This window comes from Chrysemys picta, chromosome 17 (genome assembly GCF_011386835.1).
Source record: "Chrysemys picta bellii isolate R12L10 chromosome 17, ASM1138683v2, whole genome shotgun sequence".
Lineage (NCBI taxonomy): Eukaryota > Metazoa > Chordata > Testudines > Emydidae > Chrysemys > Chrysemys picta.
Window position 1 is genome coordinate 26,319,095 of NC_088807.1, and position 22,953 is coordinate 26,342,047.

The 22,953-nt window shown below is 68.5% G+C and overlaps 2 protein-coding genes across 2 annotated transcripts in view; both read left to right on the top strand.

Annotated features, from left to right (window-relative positions):
• Positions 1-286, top strand: part of LOC135976240 (neural cell adhesion molecule L1-like) — a 15,022-nt gene extending 14,736 nt beyond the window's left edge. The window contains exons 15-16 of the mRNA XM_065571006.1: positions 48-70; positions 249-286. Of these exons, the coding sequence (XP_065427078.1) occupies positions 48-70; positions 249-286 (61 nt within the window). The remainder of the gene's footprint in view (positions 1-47; positions 71-248) is intronic.
• Positions 168-22,947, top strand: L1CAM (L1 cell adhesion molecule). The gene is given in 24 exon segments (XM_065571316.1): positions 168-451; positions 5,468-5,604; positions 7,420-7,434; positions 7,724-7,829; positions 7,936-7,984; positions 7,986-8,124; positions 8,868-8,990; positions 10,499-10,669; positions 11,767-11,878; positions 12,001-12,185; positions 12,723-12,854; positions 13,199-13,342; positions 13,790-13,901; positions 14,073-14,239; positions 14,618-14,777; positions 15,164-15,288; positions 15,357-15,458; positions 15,884-16,081; positions 16,446-16,516; positions 19,754-19,976; positions 20,016-20,024; positions 20,164-20,270; positions 22,201-22,268; positions 22,270-22,947. Coding segments are annotated over 24 exon segments (2,877 nt in total). The 5' UTR covers positions 168-401; the 3' UTR covers positions 22,442-22,947.
• Positions 22,948-22,953: the final 6 nt, after the last annotated feature.

A 22,953-nucleotide genomic window follows, 5' to 3' on the forward strand; every position in this document is an offset into this window, starting at 1 on the left:
GATTGGTGGTGGGGGGGGCAGTTGGACGGTCCCCTCTGTGTTCCCAGAAACTGCTCCTCCCCCGCAGCAAGTACTGGGAAATACCCCCGCCCCCGCCCCCCCAGCCCTGCCGGTGCCCCTCACTCCCGACCCGCAGCCCCTGCCCCCCAGCCCTGCCGGTGCCCCCCACTCCCGACCCGCAGCCCCCACCAGCCCAGCTCCGTTTCCAGGCATCGCCCCTTCCCCAGTCCAACTTCTCCGCCCCCCAGGAATTCCCCAGCCGAGAGGGAGGCTGGGGTCGCGGTGAGGGGATCCCGCTCCCGGAGCAGGGAGAACCCAGGCGTCCTGGCTCCCAGCCCCCGCCCAGGGAGGGGCCGGGCGCTGGGGGAGGGGCGGCGGAGGGAGGGGTCTGACTCCGGATTATGTCACAGGCTCTGCAGCCGCAGTGGGGAGCGGAGCGGTTCGGGCGCAGGTAGGGGATGGGATGGGGCTGGGGGGGTTCGGTCCGTCCGGCTGCTCCTGCCCCCCCTCCGGCCCGGCCCGGCCCCCGCTGGGAGGGGCGAGGGGAACCTGCGGGGATGGGGGCTGAGATGGGGGATGGGAGGGGCAGGGGGGCTGTGGAGGGGGGATGGGTGGGGCAGGGGGGCTGTGGAGGGGGAGGGGCAGGGCTCAGTGGGGAGAAGCGGGATGTCAGGCTGGGGGCTGTTCAGGGGGGTGAGGGGCCCTGGGGGGCCGGCTGTGGGGGAGGGGCTGGGCGGGGCTGAGCTCCGTGTCCGTGGGGTGCCTGGGGGGTGTGATGGGGGGTTGTATGCTGAGTTGTGAGCCTGGGGTTGTGGGTCTTGCACGTTGGGTGTGGCCGGTGTGTTGGGTGTGGCAGGTGCTGCGTGTTGTGATTTGTGCTGTATGTTCTGTGTCTGTGGGGTGCATCTTGTGTCTGGCATGTGGGTTGTGTGTTGTGACGTGTGGGTTGTGTGGTGTTGTGGTGGGTTGCGTGTTGTGACATGTGGGTTGTGTGGTGTTGTGGTGGGTTGTGTGTTGTGACTTGTGGGTTGTGTGGTGTTGCGTGTTGCGGCCTGTGGGTTGTATGTTGCGTGTTGTGATGGGTGGGTTGTGTGGTGTTGTGCGTTGCGTGTAGTGTGCTGTGTGTTGTATGTTGCGTGTTGTGGCATGTGGGTTGTGTGTTGCGCTGCATAGGAGACAGGGCTGGGCGCGGCCTTTGTGTGGGTCGGGGGGGGGATCTGGGGCGGTTGGTCGTGTCCTAGAGCCCCCAGCCCCCCAAATCCCCTGGAATCCCCCAGCCCCTAACCCCAGCACACAGCGGGGGGGCAAGAGAGACAGACCCCCCCCCCGGACACCCCAACTTTGTGTGTGTGCCTGGGGGGGTGTCCAGGGAGCGGAGCTTGGGAACGGGATGGGGGGGACTCCCAGGCACTGGTAAATGGGGGGTGAATTCGTGTGGGGGAGAGTCTAGACGGGGGGGGAGAGCTCCTGTCTGTGCCCCTCACTCCCGACCTGCAGCCCCCTGCCAGCCCACCCTGCCGGTGCCCCTCACTCCCGACCCGCAGCCCCTGCCAGCCCTGCCCAGCCCTGTCCCCCCGCAGCCCTGCCGGTGCCCCTCACTCCCGACCCGCAGCCCCCTGCCCCCCCCAGCCCTGCCGGTGCCCCTCACTCCCGACCCACAGCCCCTGGCCAGCCCCCCTGACCCCCAAGAGAGTCACTGGGCCTGTCTGCGAGGGGGTGTCTGAAAGTGAAGGGGGATCCCCCCCAGCCCATCCCCCCCCCCCCGGGAAGGGTGGGGTCATGGCAGGTGCTTGGGGGAGGGGAATTTCCACATGAGTTGCAGGCAAATTAGCGGGGGGGGGGGGAGCACCTGGCTCTGGGTACGTGTGTGGGGGAAGGGGAGTACACAGGGCCGTGGCCACCCGACCCCCCTCCCCTCCCAGGGCCGGGAGAGAACCCAGGAGTCCAGGCGGGGGAAGGGGCCTGGCTGCGGCGATGGGCAGGGCTTGGCCCCGTCAGCCCGGTGGGGGGGTTGCTGTGTGGAGACGGCCCCCCCGGAGCCCAGGGGCCAGGGCCCAGCATGACACACCCCCCCCGACCCCCCCTGGCGCCCGGACTGCCCAGGGCAGAGTCACCTGTCAGAGCCGGTTAGTGGGAGCCCGGACTCCTGGGTTCTCTGCCGGCTCTGGGCAGGAAGGGGAGTCTGGGGGGTTAGAGTGGGGGTCTGGGAGCCAGGACTCCTGCGTTCTCTTCCCGGCTCTGGGAGGGGAGCGGAGGCTGGTGGTCAGAGCGGGGGGGGGGGGGCTGGGAGCCAGGAGTCCATGGAGCTGGATCCCCACATCCTGGGTGCCCCGTTTCCAGCCCCCCCCCCCACGCTGGCATCCGGCCTGTGCCACTGAGACAAGAACTCGTTTGTGTGGAGGCCAAGAGCCACCCCACCCCCACACTTCCGCTGTCCGCGGTGGGGCCTGACCCTGGGCCCAGCCCCCACAATGGGGCCCTGTTGGGGCAGGGCTGGGCTGGCAGGGGCTGCGGGTCGGGGAGTGAGGGGCGCCGGCAGGGCTGGGGGGTGGGGGCTGGGCTGGCGGGGGCTGCGGGTCGGGAGTGAGGGGCGCCGGCGGGGCTGGGGGGCTGGGCTAGCAGGAGGCTGCGGGTCGGGAGTGAGGGGCGCCGGCGGGGCTGGGGGCTGGGCTGGCAGGGGCTGCGGGTCGGGAGTGAGGGGCACTGGCGGGGCTGGGGGGCTGGGCTGGGCTAGCAGGGGGCTGCGGGTCGGGAGTGAGGGGCACTGGCAGGGCGGGGGGGGCAGGGCTGGGCTGGCAGGGGCTGCGGGTCGGGAGTGAGGGGCACCGGCAGGGCTGGGGGGTGGGGGCTGGGCTGGCGGGGGCTGCGGGTCGGGAGTGAGGGGCGCCGGCGGGGCTGGGGGGCTGGGCTGGCAGGGGCTGTGGGTCGGGAGTGAGGGGCACCGGCGGGGCTGGGGGGCTGGGCTGGGCTGGCAGGGGCTGTGGGTCGGGAGTGAGGGGGACCCTCTCCTCCCCTCCCCTCCCCCACCCTGTCATTCTCTCTGTCTGTTTTCCCTGGTGCCGGGTTTGAATCGGGTCCTTCTGTAAAAGGGCCGGGGCGGGAGGGGTCCTGGGGGGGCTTCAGAGCCCTTAACTCTTTGCTGTCCGGCTCGGGAGGGGAGCGGGGGCTGGTGGCGAGAGCGGGGGGAGGGCAGGAGCCCGGACTCCAGGGTTCTCTCCCTTGCCCCTGGTGGGGTCAAGGTGACTGTGGACCATTATCCCACTGCCTCTTGGTTGCCATGGAAACGCAGGAAATGCAGCAGCGGTGTGGGGGGGAGATGCCGGCACAACAGACAACACCTGGCGCTCGCCTCGAAACCCCCCGTCTGCCCCGGATACGCACACGTCCCCCAACAACCCACAGCCTGTGACATACAACACACCAACACCCCCAGCACTCAACACATCCACAACAACCCATAACACCCAACGCCCCCTGCCCCTGCAGCCCCGTGCAGCCCACCCACCCTCGGTAACACACAACAGGCTGCAGACGCCCCAGTGCCCCTTGCCTCCCCCCTTCGCTTGCTCCATGGCTCAGTGCCCGGAGTGTGACCCGCCGAACCCCCCAAACGCCCCCAGCAGCAGGATCCCCACGACGTGGGAAATCCCTAAATCGCCGCAAGCCCCCCCCCGAGACACTGGCCCAGGGGAGCAGGTGCCAGATCCGGGTGATGGGAGTGCGTTGTGGGGCCCATCCCCTCTGGGGGGCGCCGGCTCCCCCCCCCGGCCCCAGGGCAGGGCCTGGCTGGCTCAGGGGGCGGGGGGGTCAGATGTCTGACACCTGGGGTCTCTCTTCATGCCTGAGGAGTTTACAAGTGGCTGGGGGGGGTTCAGAGACCTTGGGACAATCCCCACCCCCCAACATGGCCCAACCGCCCCCCCCTTCTCCCTCTGCTCAGGGGGCCTCGGACAGACGCTGTCAGTTGACGCATTAACTCCCTGGCTGCTGGAATATTTTTTTTTCTGAGAAACCAACCACAGAACTAGCAGGGGCTGCGGGTCGGGAGTGAGGGGCACCGGCAGGGCTGTCGGGGGGAGGGGCAGGGCTGGGCTAGCAGGGGCTGCGGGTCGGGAGTGAGGGGCGCCGGCGGGGCTGGGGGGCTGGGCTGGGCTAGCAGGGCTGCGGGTCGGGAGTGAGGGGCGCCGGCGGGGCTGGGGGGCAGGGCTGGGCTAGCAGGGGCTGTGGGTCGGGAGTGAGGGGCGCCGGCGGGGCTGGGGGGCAGGGCTGGGCTAGCAGGGCTGCGGGTCGGGAGTGAGGGGCGCCGGCGGGGCTGGGCTAGCAGGGGGCTGTGGGTCGGGAGTGAGGGGCGCCGGCGGGGCTGGGGGGCAGGGCTGGGCTAGCAGGGGCTGCGGGTCGGGAGTGAGGGGCGCCGGCGGGGCTGCGGGGGGGCAGGGCTGGGCTAGCAGGGGCTGCAGGTTGGGAGTGAGGGGCACCGGCAGGACTTGGGCGGGGGGGCAGGGCTGGGCCAGCAGGGGCTGCGGGTTGGGAGTGAGGGGCACCGGCAAGGCTGGGGGCTCCCCCCCCTCCAGTTTCTGCTCCCCCCCGTACTCTGGTTCCATCTGCCTCTGGGACATGGTGGCTCACAGGGGAGGTGCCCGGCGCTGGTGACCACAACGGTGCCAACTCCAAGCAGACAATGACGGAAACCCTGCGACCGACTCGTCTGGGCCCAGATCTTTGGGACCAGCTGCCTCCTCCCACTCCCCTCCCAGAGCTGGGGAGAGAACCCAGGCGTCCGGGCTCCCACCCCGCCCTGCTCTAACCCACCAGCTCTCCTCTCAGATAAGAATCCCTGACTTGATAACAAATTTACTTTGCTATCGTAGGGCTGGATAGGAGCCAGCGCCCCCTGGAGGGCACAGGCCCCAGCCCCATTCCCTGCCCCCCTCAGCCAGCCAGTCCCCGCCCTGGGGCTGAATGTTTAATAACAGCACAGTTTGTACAGGTGGCAGGGGCTGCGGGTCGGGAGTGAGGGGCACCGGCAGGGCTGGGGGGGCAGGGGCTGCGGGTCGGGAGTGAGGGGCGCTGGCAGGGCTGGGCTAGCAGGGGCTGTGGGTCGGGAGTGAGGGGCACCGGCAGGGCTGGGGGGGCCAGGGCCGGGCTGGCAGGGGCTGTGGGTCGGGAGTGAGGAGCATCTTTCCTCTCCTCTCTCTCCTCCTCCCTATTAATAATTCATACCCCCTCCCCCGTCGCCGGCACTTTTCCATCTGTTCCCGTGTCCGTCCGTCCACCCGTCTGTCTCCTGCTGGGGGAGGGGAGGGGCTGGGGGGATCCTGCTGGGTTGACAAGATAAGCCCCTTAGCCTGGTAATTGCCCCTGGGGAGGTTGGGGGGGTTCTCACTGTGCAGGAATTTGGGGGAGGGGCGGCGCTCCACCCCAGAGGTGGTCGCATGGATCTCGCTCAGTGATGGTGCTTCTCCCCCAGCCAGGTGCAGGGAGCGACCCGCGGCGCCCCCCAGCCAGCGCCGCCCGGATTGAGGATGGCTCCCACGCGGGGCCAGCTGCTCCAGCTCTGGCCCCTGCTGTTCGGCCTGGCCGAGGCCCTCACCATCCCCAAGGAGTGTGAGTAGCTGGGGGGGTCGGGTCCGTCCCCCGCTTGAGCCAGAAGTGGGGCAGTCCAGGTGTCCATGGATGGTGGATCCCTCCCATTACCCTGCCATGGTACAGTCCAAGTTTCAACCCATAGCTACAATCAGCACCACGGACCGGGCTCTGGGTGTTGCAATGGGCTGTAGCTACAGTCAGCACCAGGGACAGGGCTCCGGGTGTTGCATTGGGCTGTAGCTACAGTCAGCACCACGGACTGGGCTCCGGGTGTTGCAATGGGCTGTAGCTACAGTCAGCACCAGGGACAGGGCCCCGGGTATTGCATTGGACTGAAGCTACAGTCAGCACCACGGACAGGACTCCGGGTGTTGCAATGGGCTGTAGCTACAGTCAGCACCAGGGACAGGGCCCCGGGTATTGCATTGGGCTGTAGCTACAGTCAGCACCAGGGACAGGGCCCCGGGTATTGCATTGGGCTGTAGCTACAGTCAGCACCACGGACAGGACTCTGGGTGTTGCATTGGGCTGTAGCTACAGTCAGCACCAGGGACAGGGCCCTAGGTGTTGCATTGGGCTGTAGCTACAGTCAGCACCAGGGACAGGGCTCCGGGTGATGCAATGGGCTGTAGCTACAGGCACCACCAGGGACAGGGCTCCAGGTGTTGCATTGGGCTGTAGCTACAGTCAGCACCACGGACCGGGCTCCGGGTGTTGCATTGGGCTGTAGCTAGTCAGCACCAGGGACAGGGCTCCGGGTGTTGCATTGGGCTGTAGCTACAGGCACCACCAGGGACAGGGCTCCAGGTGTTGCAATGGGCTGTAGCTACAGTCAGCACCAGGGACAGGGCCCCAGGTGTTGCATTGGGCTGAAGATACAGTCAGCACCATGGACAGGGTTCCGGGTGTTGCATTGCGCTGTAGCTAGTCAGCACCACGGACAGGGCTCTGGGTGTTGCAATGAGCTGTAGCTACAGTCAGCACCATGGTCAGGGCTCCGGGTGTTGCATTGGGCTGAAGCTACAGTCAGCACCACGGACAGGGCTCAAGGTGTTGCATTGGGCTGTAGGTACAGTTCACCCCACGGACAGGGCTCTGGGTGTTGCATTGGGCTGAAGCTACAGTCAGCACCACGGACAGGGCTCCGGGTGTTGCATTGGGCTGAAGCTGCAGTCAGCACCACGGACAGGGCTCCGGGTGTTGCATTGGGCTGTAGCTACAGTCAGCACCGCGGACTGGGCTCAGGGTGTTGCATTGGGCTGTATCCGCCCGTGCCAAACCCATGGGTGGGGGGAGTTTCTGCAGGGGAGGAATCCATGGATCTGATCCGGGGGTGGTTTTGCACATTCACTCTGGCACACTTTGCACGGTTCTTCATGCCGCAGTGCACAATCATTTTCTGTGCCTTGCTTGCTGTAACACCCGCTCATGTACAATCCCCCCTCGCTCCCCGTGAGCGCCCAGCTCCACCTGCCCTTCGCATGTGCGGTCGCGCACTCACCCTTCCCCACCCCCTCCGCTCACTCTTGTGCATGCTCACCCTCACCAAGCACCCTCCAGGCCTTGTGCCAGCTCACCTGGCACACTTGAGCACTCCCAGCTCTCTTGCACACTTTGGCACACCCTCCAGTGCACACTCATGTCTCCCAGCACATCCCGCCTTGCAACCGTGGACATGCTCTGGCCAGTTTGCCTTGCACACTTCTGCACAAGCGCAGTGCACAACTTGCATGCTCACACCCACACAGCCCTCGGTCCCACTCCCGGGGCCCCCACGTGGGACGCCAGCTAACGTCTCTCTGTGTCTCTCCCCTCTGCTACCCGGCGCCACAGACAAGATGCACAACCGTGAGTCCTGGGGTGAAACGGGGTATCCGGGGATTCTGGGCACACTCAGGCTGCGGCTTTGCACACTCACCCCCTTTTCCCAAGAACCCCCAGGGCCGTTTCGGATCCATCAGGAGAGAGATTGGGGGGGCCGTGGTGGGGAGGGGAAATGGGGGGGGTCTAGGGGGAAGTTTGGGAGAGTTCAGGGGAGGGGGAATTGGGGCACTCTGGGGAAGCTTGGGGTGGGACGGGGGGCAGAGCAGGTTGCTGGGTTCTCAGTCTCTGTAACAGCCCCCCCGCGCTCCCCCAGTGCGGCAGCCCCCTGAGATGATGGAGCAGCCGGCGGAGAAGCTGGTCGTGTTCCCCAGCGATGACATTGTGCTGCGGTGTGAGGCCACCGGGACACCCCCCCTCGAGTGAGTACGGCCCCTCTCTTCCCCACCGCCGCCTCCCTCCCCTCCCTGCCCCCCAGGGCCCCCAACCCCCCGGTGCCGCCCCGAGCTCCTCCCCCTCCCCCCACAGGTTCCGCTGGACGAAGGACGGGCGCAGGTTCGACCCGCGCCGGGAGGCCGGGGGTGACGGTCGTCGAGGGCTCGGGGACCCTGTACATCAACAACAGCAATGCGGGGCGGCACCAGGGCATCTATCGGTGCTACGCCAGCAACGACCTGGGCACGGCCATGGGGCCGGAGATCCACGTCATCGCCGAGAGTAAGTGACCCCCTCCCCGCCGTGGGCAGTGCCCCTAACTCCTGACCCGCAGCCCCCCGAACCCAGCTGTTCCCCCCCCCCATGCATCCGGCGCCCCGCAGCCCCTCGAACCCAGCCCTTCCCCCCCATGCATCTGGTGCCCCTCACTCCCGACCCGCAGCCCCCCGAACCCAGCCCTTCCCCCCCCATGCATCTGGCGTCCCTCACTCCCGACCCGCAGCCCCCTGAACCCAGCCCTCCCCCCCCATGCATCTGGTGCCCCTCACTCCTGACCCGCAGCCCCCCGAACCCAGCCCTTCCCCCCCCATGCATCTGGTGCCCCTCACTCCCGACCCGCAGCCCCCCGAACCCAGCCTTGGGCCCCCCCCCACTTTTACCTGCAGGTCTCCCCAGAGCTCAGCCAATTGCTCCTGTTTCCACAGCAACCATTTCCATGGCAGCGAGGTGTCAGGGTGATGTAATTGCTCCTCTCCATCAGCCCCTCCCCCACCCTTGGCTGTAGCCTGAGACCCCCCCCCCTCCCCCAGCCTCCCCAGGGAGCAAAGGCCGGGGAAGTGGAGACGCCCTGTGGAGAATCCACCCTGCCCCCCACAGCACTGCCGGTGCCCCTCACTCCCGACCCGCAGCCCCTGCCAGCCCGGCCCAGCCCCCCAGCCCCGCCCGTGCCCCTCACTCCCAACCCGCAGCCCCCCAGCCTGGCCCTGCCCCCCCATTGTTGATTGAACCCCCCCTCCCTGCTGCAGGCACCCCCCAGTGGCCCAAGGAGAAGGTTTCCCCATTGGAGGTGGAGGAGGGGGAGTCTGTCGTCCTGCCCTGCAACCCCCCCGCCAGTGCCATGCCCCCCAAAATCTACTGGCTGAACAGCCGTGAGTATCCGCTGCCAGGAGCGGGGCCCGGGGCCTGTCCCCTCTGGGGGCACCAGCTCCCATCCAGCCCCACAGCGGGGACTCAGGGGCACGGGGAGTGGGGTTGGGGGGGGCGCCGGCTCCCCCCTGACCCAGGGCGGGGACTGGCTGGTTCAGGGGCGCGAGTAGTGGGGTTGGGGGGGGCGCCGGCTCCCCCCTGACCCAGGGCGGGGACTGGCTGGCTCAGGGGCGCGGGGAGTGGGGCTGGGGGGGGCGCCGGCTCCCCCCTGACCCAGGGCGGGGACTGGCTGGTTCAGGGGCACGGGGAGTGGGGCTGGGGGGGGCGCCGGCTCCCCCCTGACCCAGGGCGGGGACTGGCTGGTTCAGGGGCATGGGGAGTGGGGCTGGGGGGGGCGCCGGCTCCCTCCTGACCCAGGGCGGGGACTGGCTGGTTCAGGGGCACGGGGAGTGGGGCTGGGGGGGGCGCCGGCTCCCTCCTGACCCAGGGCGGGGACTGGCTGGCTCAGGGGCGCGGGGAGTGGGGCAAGGGGGGGGCACCGGCTCCCTCCTGACCCAGGGCGGGGACTGGCTGGTTCAGGGGCGCGGGGAGTGGGGCTGGGGGGGGCGCCGGCTCCCCCCTGACCCAGGGCGGGGACTGGCTGGTTCAGGGGCGTGGGGAGTGGGGTTGGGGGGGGGCGCTGGCTCCCCCCTGACCCAGGGCGGGGACTGGCTGGTTCAGGGGCGCGGGGAGTGGGGCTGGGGGGGGCGCCGGCTCCCCCCTGACCCAGGGCGGGGACTGGCTGGTTCAGGGGCGCGGGGAGTGGGGCTGGGGGGGGGCGCCGGCTCCCCCCTGACCCAGGGCGGGGACTGGCTGGTTCAGGGGCGTGAAGAGTGGGGTTGGGGGGGGAGCGCTGGCTCCCCCCTGACCCAGGGCGGGGACTGGCTGGTTCAGGGGCGCGGGGAGTGGGGCTGGGGGGGGCGCCGGCTCCCCCCTGACCCAGGGCGGGGACTGGCTGGTTCAGGGGCGCGGGGAGTGGGGCTGGGAGGGGCGCCGGCTCCCCCCTGACCCAGGGCGGGGACTGGCTGGCTCAGGGGCGCGAGTAGTGGGGTTGGGGGGGGCGCCGGCTCCCCCCTGACCCAGGGCGGGGACTGGCTGGCTCAGGGGGGCAGGGAGTGGGGCTGGGGGGGGCGCCGGCTCCCCCCTGACCCAGGGCGGGGACTGGCTGGTTCAGGGGCGCGAGGAGTGGGGTTGGGGGGGGCGCCGGCTCCCCCCTGACCCAGGGCGGGGACTGGCTGGCTCAGGGGGGCAGGGAGTGGGGCTGGGGGGGGCGCCGGCTCCCTCCTGACCCAGGGCGGGGACTGGCTGGTTCAGGGGCGCGAGGAGTGGGGTTGGGGGGGGCGCCGGCTCCCCCCTGACCCAGGGTGGGGACTGGCCGGCGCAGGGGGGCTCAGGGGGTGGGGAATGGGGCGAGGGCTGCGGGGAGCAGGGGGCGGGTTGAGCTCCGGTTTAACCCCTCGTTGCCCGGCAGGCATCGTACACATTGCGCAGGACGAGCGGGTCAGCATGGGGCAGGACGGGTACTTGTACTTTGCCAACGTCCGGAGCTCGGACAGTCACCCCGACTACATCTGCCACGCCCACTACCTGGGCCCCCGCACCATCATCCAGAAAGAGCCGATCGAGCTGCGGGTCCGACCCAGTGAGTGGGGTGGGGGCCCCTCGGACCTGGGGGAGGGACCTGCGGGGGGGGGCAGCCCTGAGTGGGGACCCTTGTGCCGGGAGGTATAAAGGCTTGGGGGGGGTGTCGATTTTCAGCGCAGCCCCAGGCATTGGAACCCAGGCATCCGGGTGTATCTCCCAGGTGACCCCCCCCCAATCCATCCCTCGGTGTCGGGGAGGCCACTCCTCCCCCCGATCTCTTTGCTATTTCTGCCCCCCACCTCTCAGCAGGGATCCCCCCCCACCAATTTCTCGGCATCCGTTGGAGCACTCCTAGGGCTGTGCTATCCCTTTGGGGCCCCCCCGTGGCTCCTGCGCCCTCTGGGGGGTGGACTGGGGTCCTGGGGACCCCCCAGGTTTGGGGGTATCCGGCCAAATTGAGCCTGGTACATTGGGGGCCATTGCCCCCCCTCCCCACCCCTCTGATGGACAGAGGGGGGTACACAGGGGCACATGGGGATGGACGGGGCAGTGTCACGGACTCACAGATCGTGCCCATGCTTGGCCCCGTGCGGTCCCTGGGGCGAACCCCGGTCAGAGGGACAGCCCTTCTCGGGGTCCCCTCTGTCCCAGGGGTCAGGCCCCTCCACCTCCTGGAGCCGCACCTCTCTGAGCCTTAGCACATCTGTCTCTGCCATGGGCCCCCCAGGGAGTCCCCTCGCTCTGGGGCCCCCCATCTCCCCGCTCCCAGAGTCAATAATGCCCCCCCCCCCCGTTCTCTAGCCCGGAGGGACACTCAGCCAGCGTCGCACAGGAGGGTTATCGAGCGTCTGACCCCAGCACAGGAAACTCTCAGGCCTCAGGCCTGGCCCCCCTCAGCCCAGCACATCCCAGTCTCCCCTGCATCCAGGGGGGCTCTGCCTGCTCCCCCTCTCCAGCCCCCTGCTCCCCAGCTGGGCATCAGATACCCCCGGCCCCAAGCCAGGGAAACAGGGTCGCCTGGTCCTCCTCTCCCCTCTTCTGTCCTCTGGCCCCCAGCAACACCCAGGGAAACTGAGTCCCACCCCCTCAGCATGCAAACCATTGGAAACCTCCCGCCACTGCTTGGTGCTGACCCCCTCCCTGTCTCCCCTGCAGCCAACTCAGTGAAGTTTCGCCAGCCCCGGATGATGGTGCCGCCCGGGGAGAGCAGCTCCCACGTCGCCCTGCGGGGTTCCAGCCTGGCCCTGGAGTGCATCGCGGAGGGCTTGTGAGTGGGGCGGGCGCTTGGGGGGCTGCGGGTTGAGGGCTATGAGGGTGGGTGTTACAGGGGCTGTGGGGGGGGGCCTGTTTGACCCCCCCAGCCCCATGCCAGCCCCCCTCTGCCCCCAGCCCCACGCCCACTGTGGAGTGGATCCGTCTGAACGGCCCCCTGCCCGCGGAGCGCACGGCCCTGGAGAACTCCCAGAAAACTCTGCGGATCCGGGACGTGCTGGAGGAGGACGACGGGGAGTATCAGTGTATCGCCCGCAACACGCGGGGCACCGCCCGCCACATCTACACCGTCACCGTGGAAGGTACCGGCGGGGGCTGCGAGTCGGGAGTGAGGGGCACCCGTAGGGCTGGGGGGCAGGGCTGGGAGGCAGGGGGCTGCGGGTCGGGAGTGAGGGGCACTGGCAGAGCTCGGGGGCTGCGGGTCAGGAGTGGGGGGCACCAGTAGGGCTGGGGGGGCAGGGCCAAGCCGGCAGGGGCCGCGGGTCAGGAGTGAGGGGCACCAGCAGAGCTGGGGGGCAGGGCCGGGCCAGCAGGGGGCTGCGGGTCAGGAGTGAGGGGCACCAGTAGGGCTGGGGGGCAGGGCCGAGCCGGCAGGGGCCGCGGGTCAGGAGTGAGGGGCTAGGGGGCAGGGGCTGTGGGTCAGGAGTGAGGGGTACCAGCAGAGCTGGGGGGCAGGGCCAGGCCAGCAGGGGGCTGTGGGTCAGGAGTGAGGGGCACCAGCAGAGCTGGGGGGCAGGGCCGAGCCGGCAGGGGCCGCGGGTCAGGAGTGAGGGGCTAGGGGGCAGGGGCTGTGGGTCAGGAGTGAGGGGCACCGGCTCTCACCCCCCTTCCCCCCCCAGCCGCCCCCTACTGGGCACAGCAGCCCCACAGCCGGGTGTACGGCCCCGGGGAGAACGTTCGGCTCGACTGCTCCGTCTACGGGAAACCCAAACCCCGGGTGTCCTGGAGGGTCAACGGTGTCCCCTGGGGAGGTGAGAACGGGGGGAGGGGCTGGGTGGGGAGGGGGCGGGATGTGGGAGCGGGGACAGTGGGTGGGGCTGGGCAGTGGGCGGGGCGGGTCAGTGGGTGGGGGCGGGGTCGGTGGGCGGGGCCAGATAGTGGGTGGGACAGTGGGCGGGTTGGGGCCGGGGCAGTGGGCGGGGTTGGCAGGGACAGTGGGTGGGGGCCATGCAGTGGGCGTGGTAATGGGCGGAGCAGTGGGCGGGGGTGGGGCAGTGGGCGGGGCCAGGTAATGGATGGGGCAGTGGGCGGGGGCGGGGCAGTGGGCGGGACACGGGGCGTCTCTGCTGCCCCCCCAGCCGCATCTCGCCCCCAGAGCTGGCGCCGGACTCGGCGCGGACGCTGCGCTCGGGGGCCCTGATCCTCACTCAGGTGCAGCCCAACGACTCGCTGGTGACGCAGTGCGAGGCCGTGAACCGCCACGGCCGCTTGCTGGCCAACGCCTACATCTACGTCATCCGTGAGTGCCTGGTGACCGCCGCCCCGGCAACCACCCCTCATCCCCCCTAGCGACCGCTCCCTAGCAACCATCAATCATCCCCCAGCAACCACCACCCCGGCGACCGCCGCCTTGGCAACCAGCCCTAGCGACCGCCCACTAGCAACTGTCAATCATCCCCCTAGCAACCACCACCCCCAGCAACCAACCACTGGCAACTGGGCCTAGGTTACAGCTTCCTCATCCCCCTACCAGCCACCCCCGAGCAACCACCACCCCTGGCAACCAGCCCAGCCCTGGCAACCGTCCCCCAGCAACCAGCCCTTGGCAACCGTCCCATCTCTGGCACCCTCTCCCCCAAGGGCAGCTCCCAGGGGCCCATCCTGCCAGGCATCCCCTGGGTGGGTGGGTTTGGGGGTGCAGGGGCGGGGATGGGTCCAGAGCCCCCCTTACCTCCCCCCCCTGCAGAGCTCCCGGCGAAGATCCTGACCCCGGACGAGCAGCGCTACGCCGTGGTGGAGAACCAGACGGCGTCCCTGGACTGCCAGGCCTTCGGGGCGCCCATGCCCAGCGTGGAGTGGTGAGGGGACCCCCCCGTGTGCGCGCTCCCTGCCCCCCCTGCACTGCTGCCCCCAGACACCACCTCCTTCCCTCTCACTTGCCCCCACTGTGTGCCCCCGGCGCTGCGAGCTTCCCCGCAGCAGTGCCCTGGGCAGGGTGCCAAGTGCCCCTGACACGCCCCCGCTGGCAGGTTCACCGAGCGGATGGAGCCGGCCCTGCAGGACGAACGCGCCTTCGTCCACACCAACGGCACCTTGCACCTGAGCCGGGCCCAGCGCCAGGACACCGGCGCCTACGTCTGCCTCGCCCAGAACGACCAGAACAACGTCACCATCAACGCCTGGCTTGAGGTCAAAGGTGGGGCCCCCGCGCCCCCCAGCATGCCGCGGGGCGGGCCGGGAAGGGAGGGGCTGAGGGGGGAGCAGGGCATGCTGGGAAGGGAGGGTCTGAGGGGTGGAGTTTGGCGGAAAGGGAGGGGCTGAGGGGGGAGCGGGGCAGAAAGGGAGGGGCCGAGGGGAGAGCAGAGAGGGCCGAGAAGGGAGGGGCTGGGGGCGCAGCAGGGCATGCTGGGAAGGGAGGGGCCGAGGGGGGGAGCGGGGTGGTCCAGGAGGGGCTGAGGGGGGAGCGGGCCGGGAAGGGAGGGGCTGGGGGCGCAGCAGGGCATGCTGGGAAGGGAGGCAGCCCGGGCGCTGCCCCCTGTCACCCCCAGTCCCGTCCCGTCCTGTCCCATCCCAGGCGCGACGCGGATCGTGCTGGGACCCCAAAGTGCTGTGGTGAAGAAATTCAGCAACGTGACCTTCCAGTGCCGGGCACGGTTCGACGAGACGCTGCCGGAGCGCGGAGTCGAGTGGCGGCGGGACGGGCGCCTCATCCAGGAGTCGGACGACAGCGACAAGTGAGCGGGGAGCAGGCCCTGCTGGGGGAAGCTCACAGCGCTGGGACAGACCCCGGCTGGGGCACTGCTGGGGGAAGCTTGCAGCTCTGGGGGTGACTCCGCCTGGGGGCACTGCTGGGGGAAGGTCGCAGCGCTGGGGGGGACCCGGATGGGGCACTGCTGGGGGAAGGTCGCAGTGCTGTGGGGGACCCGGCTGGGGCACTGCTTGGAGGAAGTTTGCAGCACTGGGGGGGACCCGGCTGGGGCACTGCTGGGGGAAGCTTGCAGTGCTGCGGGGGACCCAGCTGGGGCATTGCTTGGGGGAAGCTCGCAGCACTGGGGGGGACCCGGCTGGGGCACTGCTGGGGAAGCTCGCAGCGCCAGGCTCACCTGCCCCCTCCCTTCAGGTACACCATCACACCCGGCTGGCTGCGGATCGCCGACGTGGACTACACGGACCAGGGCGTGTACAGCTGCCGGGCGCACACGGCGCTGGACGCGGCAGAGGAGAGCGCCGAGCTGCGGGTGGTGGGTACGTCCCCGGGCGGGTGGCGCGGGGGGGGGCTGCCCGGGTCGGTTCTGACCCGTCTCTGCCCCCAGGCCGCCCCGGGCCGGTACTGGAGCTGCAGGTGTCGGAGCAGCAGGAGCGCCGCGTGAAGCTGAGTTGGACCCCGGGGGATGATCACAACAGCCCCATTGAAAGTAAGAAGGGGACCCCCCCGGTCCCCCAGATCCCGGGGCATCTCCCCCTCCCCCCCAGCCCCATTGCCTTTGCTGCAGCTCGGGACACTCCCTTCCCCAGGCCAGGCAGCGCTGGGGGGCGGGCAGTTCTGGGGGTTCCCAGTGGGAATTGGGGGACTGGGCAGTTCTGGGGGGACTCGGGGCAGTTCCCGGTGGGAATTGGGGGACTGGGCTGTTCTGGGGGGACTCGGGGCAGTTCCCGGTGGGAATTGGGGGACTGGGCTGTTCTGGGAGGACTCGGGGGACAGGCGGTTTGGGGGGTGTCAGAGGAGGGTCCGGGGGGTTCCGGGGGACTCAAGGGGGGCAGGCGCTTTGGGGGGTGTCGGGGGCCGTTCTGAGGGGCGGGCCGGGGGACTCCGGGCATCTCTCATCCCGTCTCCCCCCAGAGTTCGTGGTGGAGGCGGAGGATGGGCTCCGGGACCCCGGCACCTGGCGGGACGTCAGCACCGTCCCCGGCCAGCAGCCCTGGGCCCGGCTGCACCTGGCGCCCTACGGCCACGTCCGCTTCCGAGTCCGCGCGGCCAATCAGTTCGGGCACGGCGAGCCCAGCGCCGCCTCCACCCCCATCCACACCAGCCCAGCGGGTATGGCTTGGGGGGCCCTGGGGCAGGGGCGTGTTGGGGGGCGGGGGAGGGGAGGGGGGAGATGTGTTGGGGGTGGGATGTTGGGGGGGAGGGGTGTTGGGGGCCAGGTGGGAGGGAGGAGTGGGGGTGGGGGAAAGGGGTGTTGGGGGGCAGGATGGGGGGAGGGGAGGGAGGGGAGGGTTGGGGGCAGGGTGGGGAGGGGGGAGCGGGGGTGGAGGGGAAGGGGTGTTGGGGGCAGGGAAGGGAGGGGGTGGTGTGTTGTGGGGTGGGATGTTGGGGGCGGGTCAGGGAGGGAGGGAGGGGGGGTCGGGGGCAGGGTGGGGAGGGGGGATTCCCCCACTCACTCTGTCCCTTTCCCCTCCAGCCCCCGAGCGTTACCCCGAGGGGGTGGCCGGCGAGGGGAACGAGACCGACAACATGCTCATCACCTGGAAGGTAACATGTGGGGGGGTCCGGCACCCCACAGCCCCCCGATCCCCCCCCCACATCTGTCGGGGGGCCCGTGTTCCACGCGGCAGGGGGCTGTTGTCTCAGTGCGGGGGTGTTGTCCTGTGTTGTGTGGGGGTCGGTACAGGGAGGGGGAGGCGGGTGTTGCGGGGCAGAGACGCTGCTGGTTGCCGGGTGCTGGTGGCTCGCGCTGTAGCCAGGTTCAAGGGGTAGTTTCGGGAGGTTGTGTTACAGGGTGTGACAATGCGGTTCTGGCGGAACCCAACTGAGAGTGCCAACTCAGGACAAATTGCACAAACAGGGCAGTTACAGCCCAAGGCTGGGGTTTTTTCCACCTCTAAGGCAAACCAAACCAGCCAGACTAAGAGGACTTCGGTCTCACCCCCTGGCTAACCGCAAGTCTCACAAGCAATCTCCTTAGACACTCCAGTTTCCCAGTATCACCACCAGTGCCACTCGTTATGGGGACAAATGGTTATGAAAACCAATACCCCAGTAAAAGAAAAAGGTTCTCCTGATCCCAAAGGACCAAGCCCCAGACCCAGGTCAATATACAAATCAGATCTTACCCACAAATCACGCTGGTGCCAATCCTTTAGAATCTAAAGGTTTATTCATAAAAGGAAAAAGATAGAGATGAGAGCTAGAATTGGTTACATGGAATCAATTCCATACAGTGATGGCAAAGTTCTTGGTTCAGGCTTGCAGCAGCGATGGAATAAACTGCAGGTTCAAATCAAGTCTCTGGAACATCCCCAGCTGGGATGGGTCATTCAGTCCTTTGTTCAGAGCTTCAGTTTGTAGCAAAGTTCCTCCAGAGGTATGAAGCAGGATTGAAGTCAAGATGGAGATGAGGCATCAGCCTTATATAGTCTTTTCCAGGTGTAAGAACACCTCTTTGTTCTTACTGTGGAAAATTACAGCAAAATGGAGTCTGGAGTCACATGGGCCAGTCCCTGCATACTTTGCTGAGGTACAAGGCGTATCTGCCTTCTCTCAATGGGTCCATTGTATAGCTGATGGTCCTTAATGGGCCATCAAGCAGGCTAGGCAGAGCTAATCTCAGCTTGTCTGGGATGTCACCCAGCAGCATAGCCTAAGTGTGAAATACAGACAGTACAGAGCCAATATTCATAACTTCAACTACAAAACTGATACACACATATAGACAGAATAATCATAACCAGTAAACCATAACCTTGTCCTAGACACCCCATTTGACCCCCTTTATACAAGATTTGGTGCCACTACAGGACCTTGGTTGCAACAATGATCTATATGGTCCCAGATTATATCAATAACGTCACACAGGGTCACTGGGGTGTTGTGCCCAGCGTGTCATGGTGACAGGGTTGTCGCTGCCCTTGGCGTGTGTGTGCCGTGTACCGTGGTAGTTACGTTGTAGCTCCTGCCAGGGGCGGGGGTGAGACGCCGAGTATCCCCCTGCCGTGTCGGCTGGTGGGGGGATCCCGGGTGCACCCCACGTTGACCGCAGCCTTCTCGGCTCGCGCTCCCCTTCGGCCTTGGCCTTGCCCCACGACTTTGGCTGGTCCTGGGCTTTCTCTGGGGCCCCCCTGAGCCCCCAGCAGCCTGGCTCTGCCGTGGGCCCCTCGGGGCGTCCCCTCCTCTGGTCTCCAGGGCCCCGACCCCCAGAGGGAGCAAATCCCCTCCCTCCCCCCGATCTCCAGCCAGCAGGACTCGGCCAGCGTCAGTTGGGGGGTCATTGGACGTCTGACCCCCCGCCCAGGCCTGGCCTGGCCTGGTCCCCAGGGGCTCCGGCCACGTCTTGTCCCCGCCAGCCCCCCCCTTCCAGCCCCAGGTAAACAGGCCACCTACCCGCCCCCCCCCCGGCTGGAACCGGGCCCCTCAGCCCCTTTCCCCCACTGGCCAGAACCGGCTGCACCCGAGCTGGGGGGGCCTCCTGGGCACCAGTCGCTGGGTCCCCCGTCTGCAGGCCTCAGCGAGCGACCCGGCTCCACCCCGCCCCACTTCTTCCCGCTCCATCCCCACCCCCATTCCAGCCCCTCCCTCAAGCCCCCGCCCCGCCTCTCTCCGGCTTCTGCCCCCTGGCCCGAGCGGCACCGGGAGCTGGCAGAGTGGGGCAGGCTGGGGCCGGGCCCCCCGCTAACCTCCCCGGCCGCCCTGGGCCCCACGGCCCCCCGAAGCACAGGGTCTGGGGCAGCTCTGCTTGGACCCGTTCTGGGCACCACCAAAACCGGTACAAACCTGGCCCCCCTGGGTGGGACCCACGTCGCCAAGCTGGCGTCAGGTGCTGGACGCACTGCCACGGCAAAGGGAAGAAGCCGGCTACCGCCGGGGTGTGGCAGGCGGCCGTGGTCTCGTGCCCCCCGATGACACTGGAGACCCACGCAACAGCCACCCGCCTACGGACGTCTGATGGAGCCTCCCCCAGGGCCGGTTGTTGGTCGACAGGGCCGGCTGTTGAGTTGTCCACCCAGCAATCGACGGTGGCTCTTCTTGGCTGGGGGTTGTCGACCCCCAGGGAGTGACGCCATGGAGCTGTGTGGTACCTCCCATGGGGTGGGGGGTCACAGGATTGTCACACCGTGTGTGTGTTACAGACACTCACACTGCTTCCTCACACGGTGTTGGTTATGCTGGGGGGGGGTGAGTGTGAGAGACAATGTAGTTGTGTTGTCGCTCATATGTTTTACAGAGTAGTAATGTTGTAGCTGACACTGTATTTTACAAGGTAGTTTGTAGTTCATGCTGTGTGTGTGTGTGTGTGTGTGTGTGTGTGTGTGTGTGTGTGTGTTATGGGGTAGCTGCGTTGTAGTTCATGGTGGGTGTTACAGGGTATTTGCATTGTAGTTCACAGTGGGTGGGTGGGTGGCTGTTACCGGATAGTTGCATTGTAGTTCATGGTGGGTGGGTGTTACGGGGTAGTTGCGTTGTATTTCATGGTGGGTGTTACAGGGTAGTTGCATTGTAGTTCATGGTGGGTGGGTGGGTGTTACGGGGTGGTTGCGTTGTAGTTCATGGTGGGTGTTACGGGGTAGTTGCATTGTAGTTTATGCCCTGTGTGTGTGCGCCCGTTATGGGGTAGTTGCAGGCTCTGTATCTGTGTGTGACGGGGTAGTTACAGTCACTTGCTCCTGTTGTGTGCTGGAAGGGGCGGGGGTGCATTGTACCCAGGAGGGAGAATGGGGGGGGGCCCTGGGGCTTTGCCCCTCCCATGCACTGACACCCCCGTTTCCTCCCCAGCCCCTGAACAAGTCGGACTGGAACGCCCCCGAGCTCAGCTACCGGGTGCAGTGGCGGCGTCTGGGCGAGGGGGGGAGCTGGAGCGAGGAGACAGTCAGTGGCCCCCCCTTGCTGGTAACGAAGACCCCCACCTTTGTCCCCTACGAGATCAAGGTGCAGGCCGTGAACCCCGTCGGCAAAGGGCCCGAGCCCCCCACCGTGGTGGGGTACTCTGGAGAGGATGGTGAGTGGGGGAGGAAGGGTGAAGGAGCAGGGGGCAGAGAGCCCCTGGGTGGGGTTGGGGAATGGGGGGGAGGAAATGGGAGAACTGTGACCCCCAGCTTAGGGGGGGCCGTGGTGGGAAGGGACTGGGGGGAAGCTCTGAGCCCCCCCCACATTACACATGTGTTTGTTCCTCCCCCAGTGCCCAGGTGAACCCGAGAATGTGGGGGTGGAAATATTCAACAGCACCAGCGTCCTCGTCAGCTGGACCCTGCCCAACAGAGACCAGCTGCGGGGTCACCTCCGGGGGTTCAGGGTAATTGGGGGAGGGGCTGCGGGTCGGGAGTTGTGGGGTGCTCGGGGGGGCTGCAGGGTCGGGAGGGGGGGCACGGGGCACTTGGGGGTGCGGGTCGGGGGCGCTGCAGGTTGGGAGTGGGGGATGCTCGGGGGGCATGGGGCAGTCAGGGGCACAGGATGGGAGGCGGTAGGGGGCTGTGGGTCAGGAGTGGGGGGCACGGGGCACGCGGGTGGAGTGGGTCAGGGTGCTGGCGGCCTGCGGGTTGGGAGTGGTGCGCATGGGACACTCGGGGGGTGCGGGTCGGGGGTGCTGGGGGGCTGCGGATTAGGAGTGGGGGGGCATGAGGAACTCGGGGGAGCAAGGGACACTCGGGGGTGTGGGTCGGGGGTGCTGGGGGGCTGCGGATTAGGAGTGGGGGGCGTGGGGAACTCGGGGGCGCATGGGACACTCGGGGGGTGCGGGTCGGGGGTGCTGGGGGGCTGCGGATTAGGAGTGGGGGGGCATGGGGAACTCGGGGGGCAAGGGACACTCGGGGGTGCGGGTCGGGGGTGTTGGGGGGCTGCGGATTAGGAGTGGGGGCGTGGGGAACTCGGGGGTGCATGGGACACTCGGGGGGTGCGGGTCGGGGGTGCTGGGGGGCTGTGGATTAGGAGTGGGGGGGTGTGGGGGAACTCGGGGGCGCGGGTCGGGGGTGCTGGGGGGCTGTGGATTAGGAGTGGGGGGGCGTGGGGAACTCGGGGGGCAAGGGGCACTTGGGGGGTGCAGGTCGGGGGTGCTGGGGGGCTGTGGATTAGGAGTGGGGGGCGTGGGGAACTCGGGGGCGCATGGACACTCGGGGTGCGGGTCGGGGGTGCTGGGGGGCTGCGGATTAGGAGTGGGGGGGCATGGGGAACTCGGGGAGGCAAGGGACACTCGGGGTGCGGGTCGGGGGTGCTGGGGGGCTGCGGATTAGGAGTGGGGGGCGTGGGAACTCGGGGGGGCAAGGGGCACTCGGGGGTGTGGGTCGGGGGTGCTGGGGGGCTGTGGATTAGGAGTGGGGGGCGTGGGGAACTCGGGGGGGCAAGGGGCACTCGGGGGTGTGGGTCGGGGGTGCTGGGGGGCTGTGGATTAGGAGTGGGGGGCGTGGGGAACTCGGGGGGGCAAGGGGCACTCGGGGGTGTGGGTCGGGGTGCTGGGGGGCTGTGGATTAGGAGTGGGGGGGCATGGGGAACTCGGGGAGGCAAGGGGACACTCGGGGTGTGGGTCGGGGGTGCTGGGGGGCTGTGGATTAGGAGTGGGGGGCGTGGGGAACTCGGGGGGTGTGGGTCAGGGGTGCTGGGGGGCTGTGGATTAGGAGTGGGGGGCGTGGGGAACTCGGGGGGGGCAAGGGGCACTCGGGGGTGTGGGTCGGGGGTGCTGGGGGGCTGCGGATTAGGAGTGGGGGGCGTGGGGAACTCAGGGGCGCATGGGACACTCGGGGTGCAGGTCGGGGGTGCTGGGGGGCTGTGGATTAGGAGTGGGGGGCGTGGGGAACTCGGGGGGGCAAGGGGCACTCGGGGGTGTGGGTCGGGGGTGCTGGGGGGCTGTGGATTAGGAGTGGGGGGGCGTGGGGAACTCGGGGGGGCAAGGGACACTCGGGGGTGTGGGTCGGGGTGCTGGGGGGCTGTGGATTAGGAGTGGGGGGCGTGGGGAACTCGGGGGGGCAAGGGGCACTCAGGGGTGCGGGTCAGGGGTGCTGGGGGGCTGTGGATTAGGAGTGGGGGGGCGTGGGGCACTCGGGGGGGCAAGGGGAACTCGGGGTGCGGGTCGGGGGTGCTGGGGGGCTGTGGATTAGGAGTGGGGAGGCAAGGGGCACTCGGGGGTGTGGGTCGGGGGTGCTGGGGGGCTGTGGATTAGGAGTGGGGGCGTGGGGCACTCGGGGGGGCAAGGGGCACTCGGGGGGGCCTGCTGTCTGACCCTGTCCCCCCAGGTGTTTTACTGGCGGTTGGGCAGTGTGGGGGAGCGGAGCCGGCGGCAGGCCTGGGCCCAGACGCCCCCGCTGGTGCTGACTGGTGCTGACGGTGGCGGGGGAGGCGTCGCGGGCCAGGCTGGGGGGGCTACGCCCCTGGAGCTGGTACCGCCTCTACGTGGTTGTGTTTAACGGGCGCAGCGACGGGCCCCACAGCGAGGACATCGACTTCAGCACCCCCGAGGGAGGTGAGACCCCCTGAACCCCCAAAACCCACTGTGACCCCCAGCCCCCATTCCCCACTGAACCCCCAGCTCCCCTGACCCTCCAGAGCCCCACACACCCCTCAACAGCTCCCAGCCCCCAAGGACGGTGTCACGGGATGTGGGGGGGGGCCGGGCCCCTGTCGGGGGGGGGAGTCGGGGCCTGCACCCCACTTCCTGCGAGTCCCTGCAAAGGGTTATTCGCCGCCAGGGACACGGGGGAGCCAGAGCTTGTAGGGACAGAGACCAGGACCCCTCAGCTGGGTCCATCCTGGGGGTGGGGAGCCAGACCCTGGTTCTGGGCCTCCCCCCCCCCCCCCCCGTCTCCCCAGCCAGCTCCAATCTGACCCCCACCACCCCCCAGCCCCTCCTCCGGCCCCCCCAGCCCCTCCTCCGGCCTTTGTCCAGTGTCCTGGCCTGACGGTGCTGCCCGTGGGAGCCGGGTGAGGTCACTGACTCAGGGTGAACTGCAAACAGACCGGGGCAGACAAACCCCAAACGCTGGTGGATC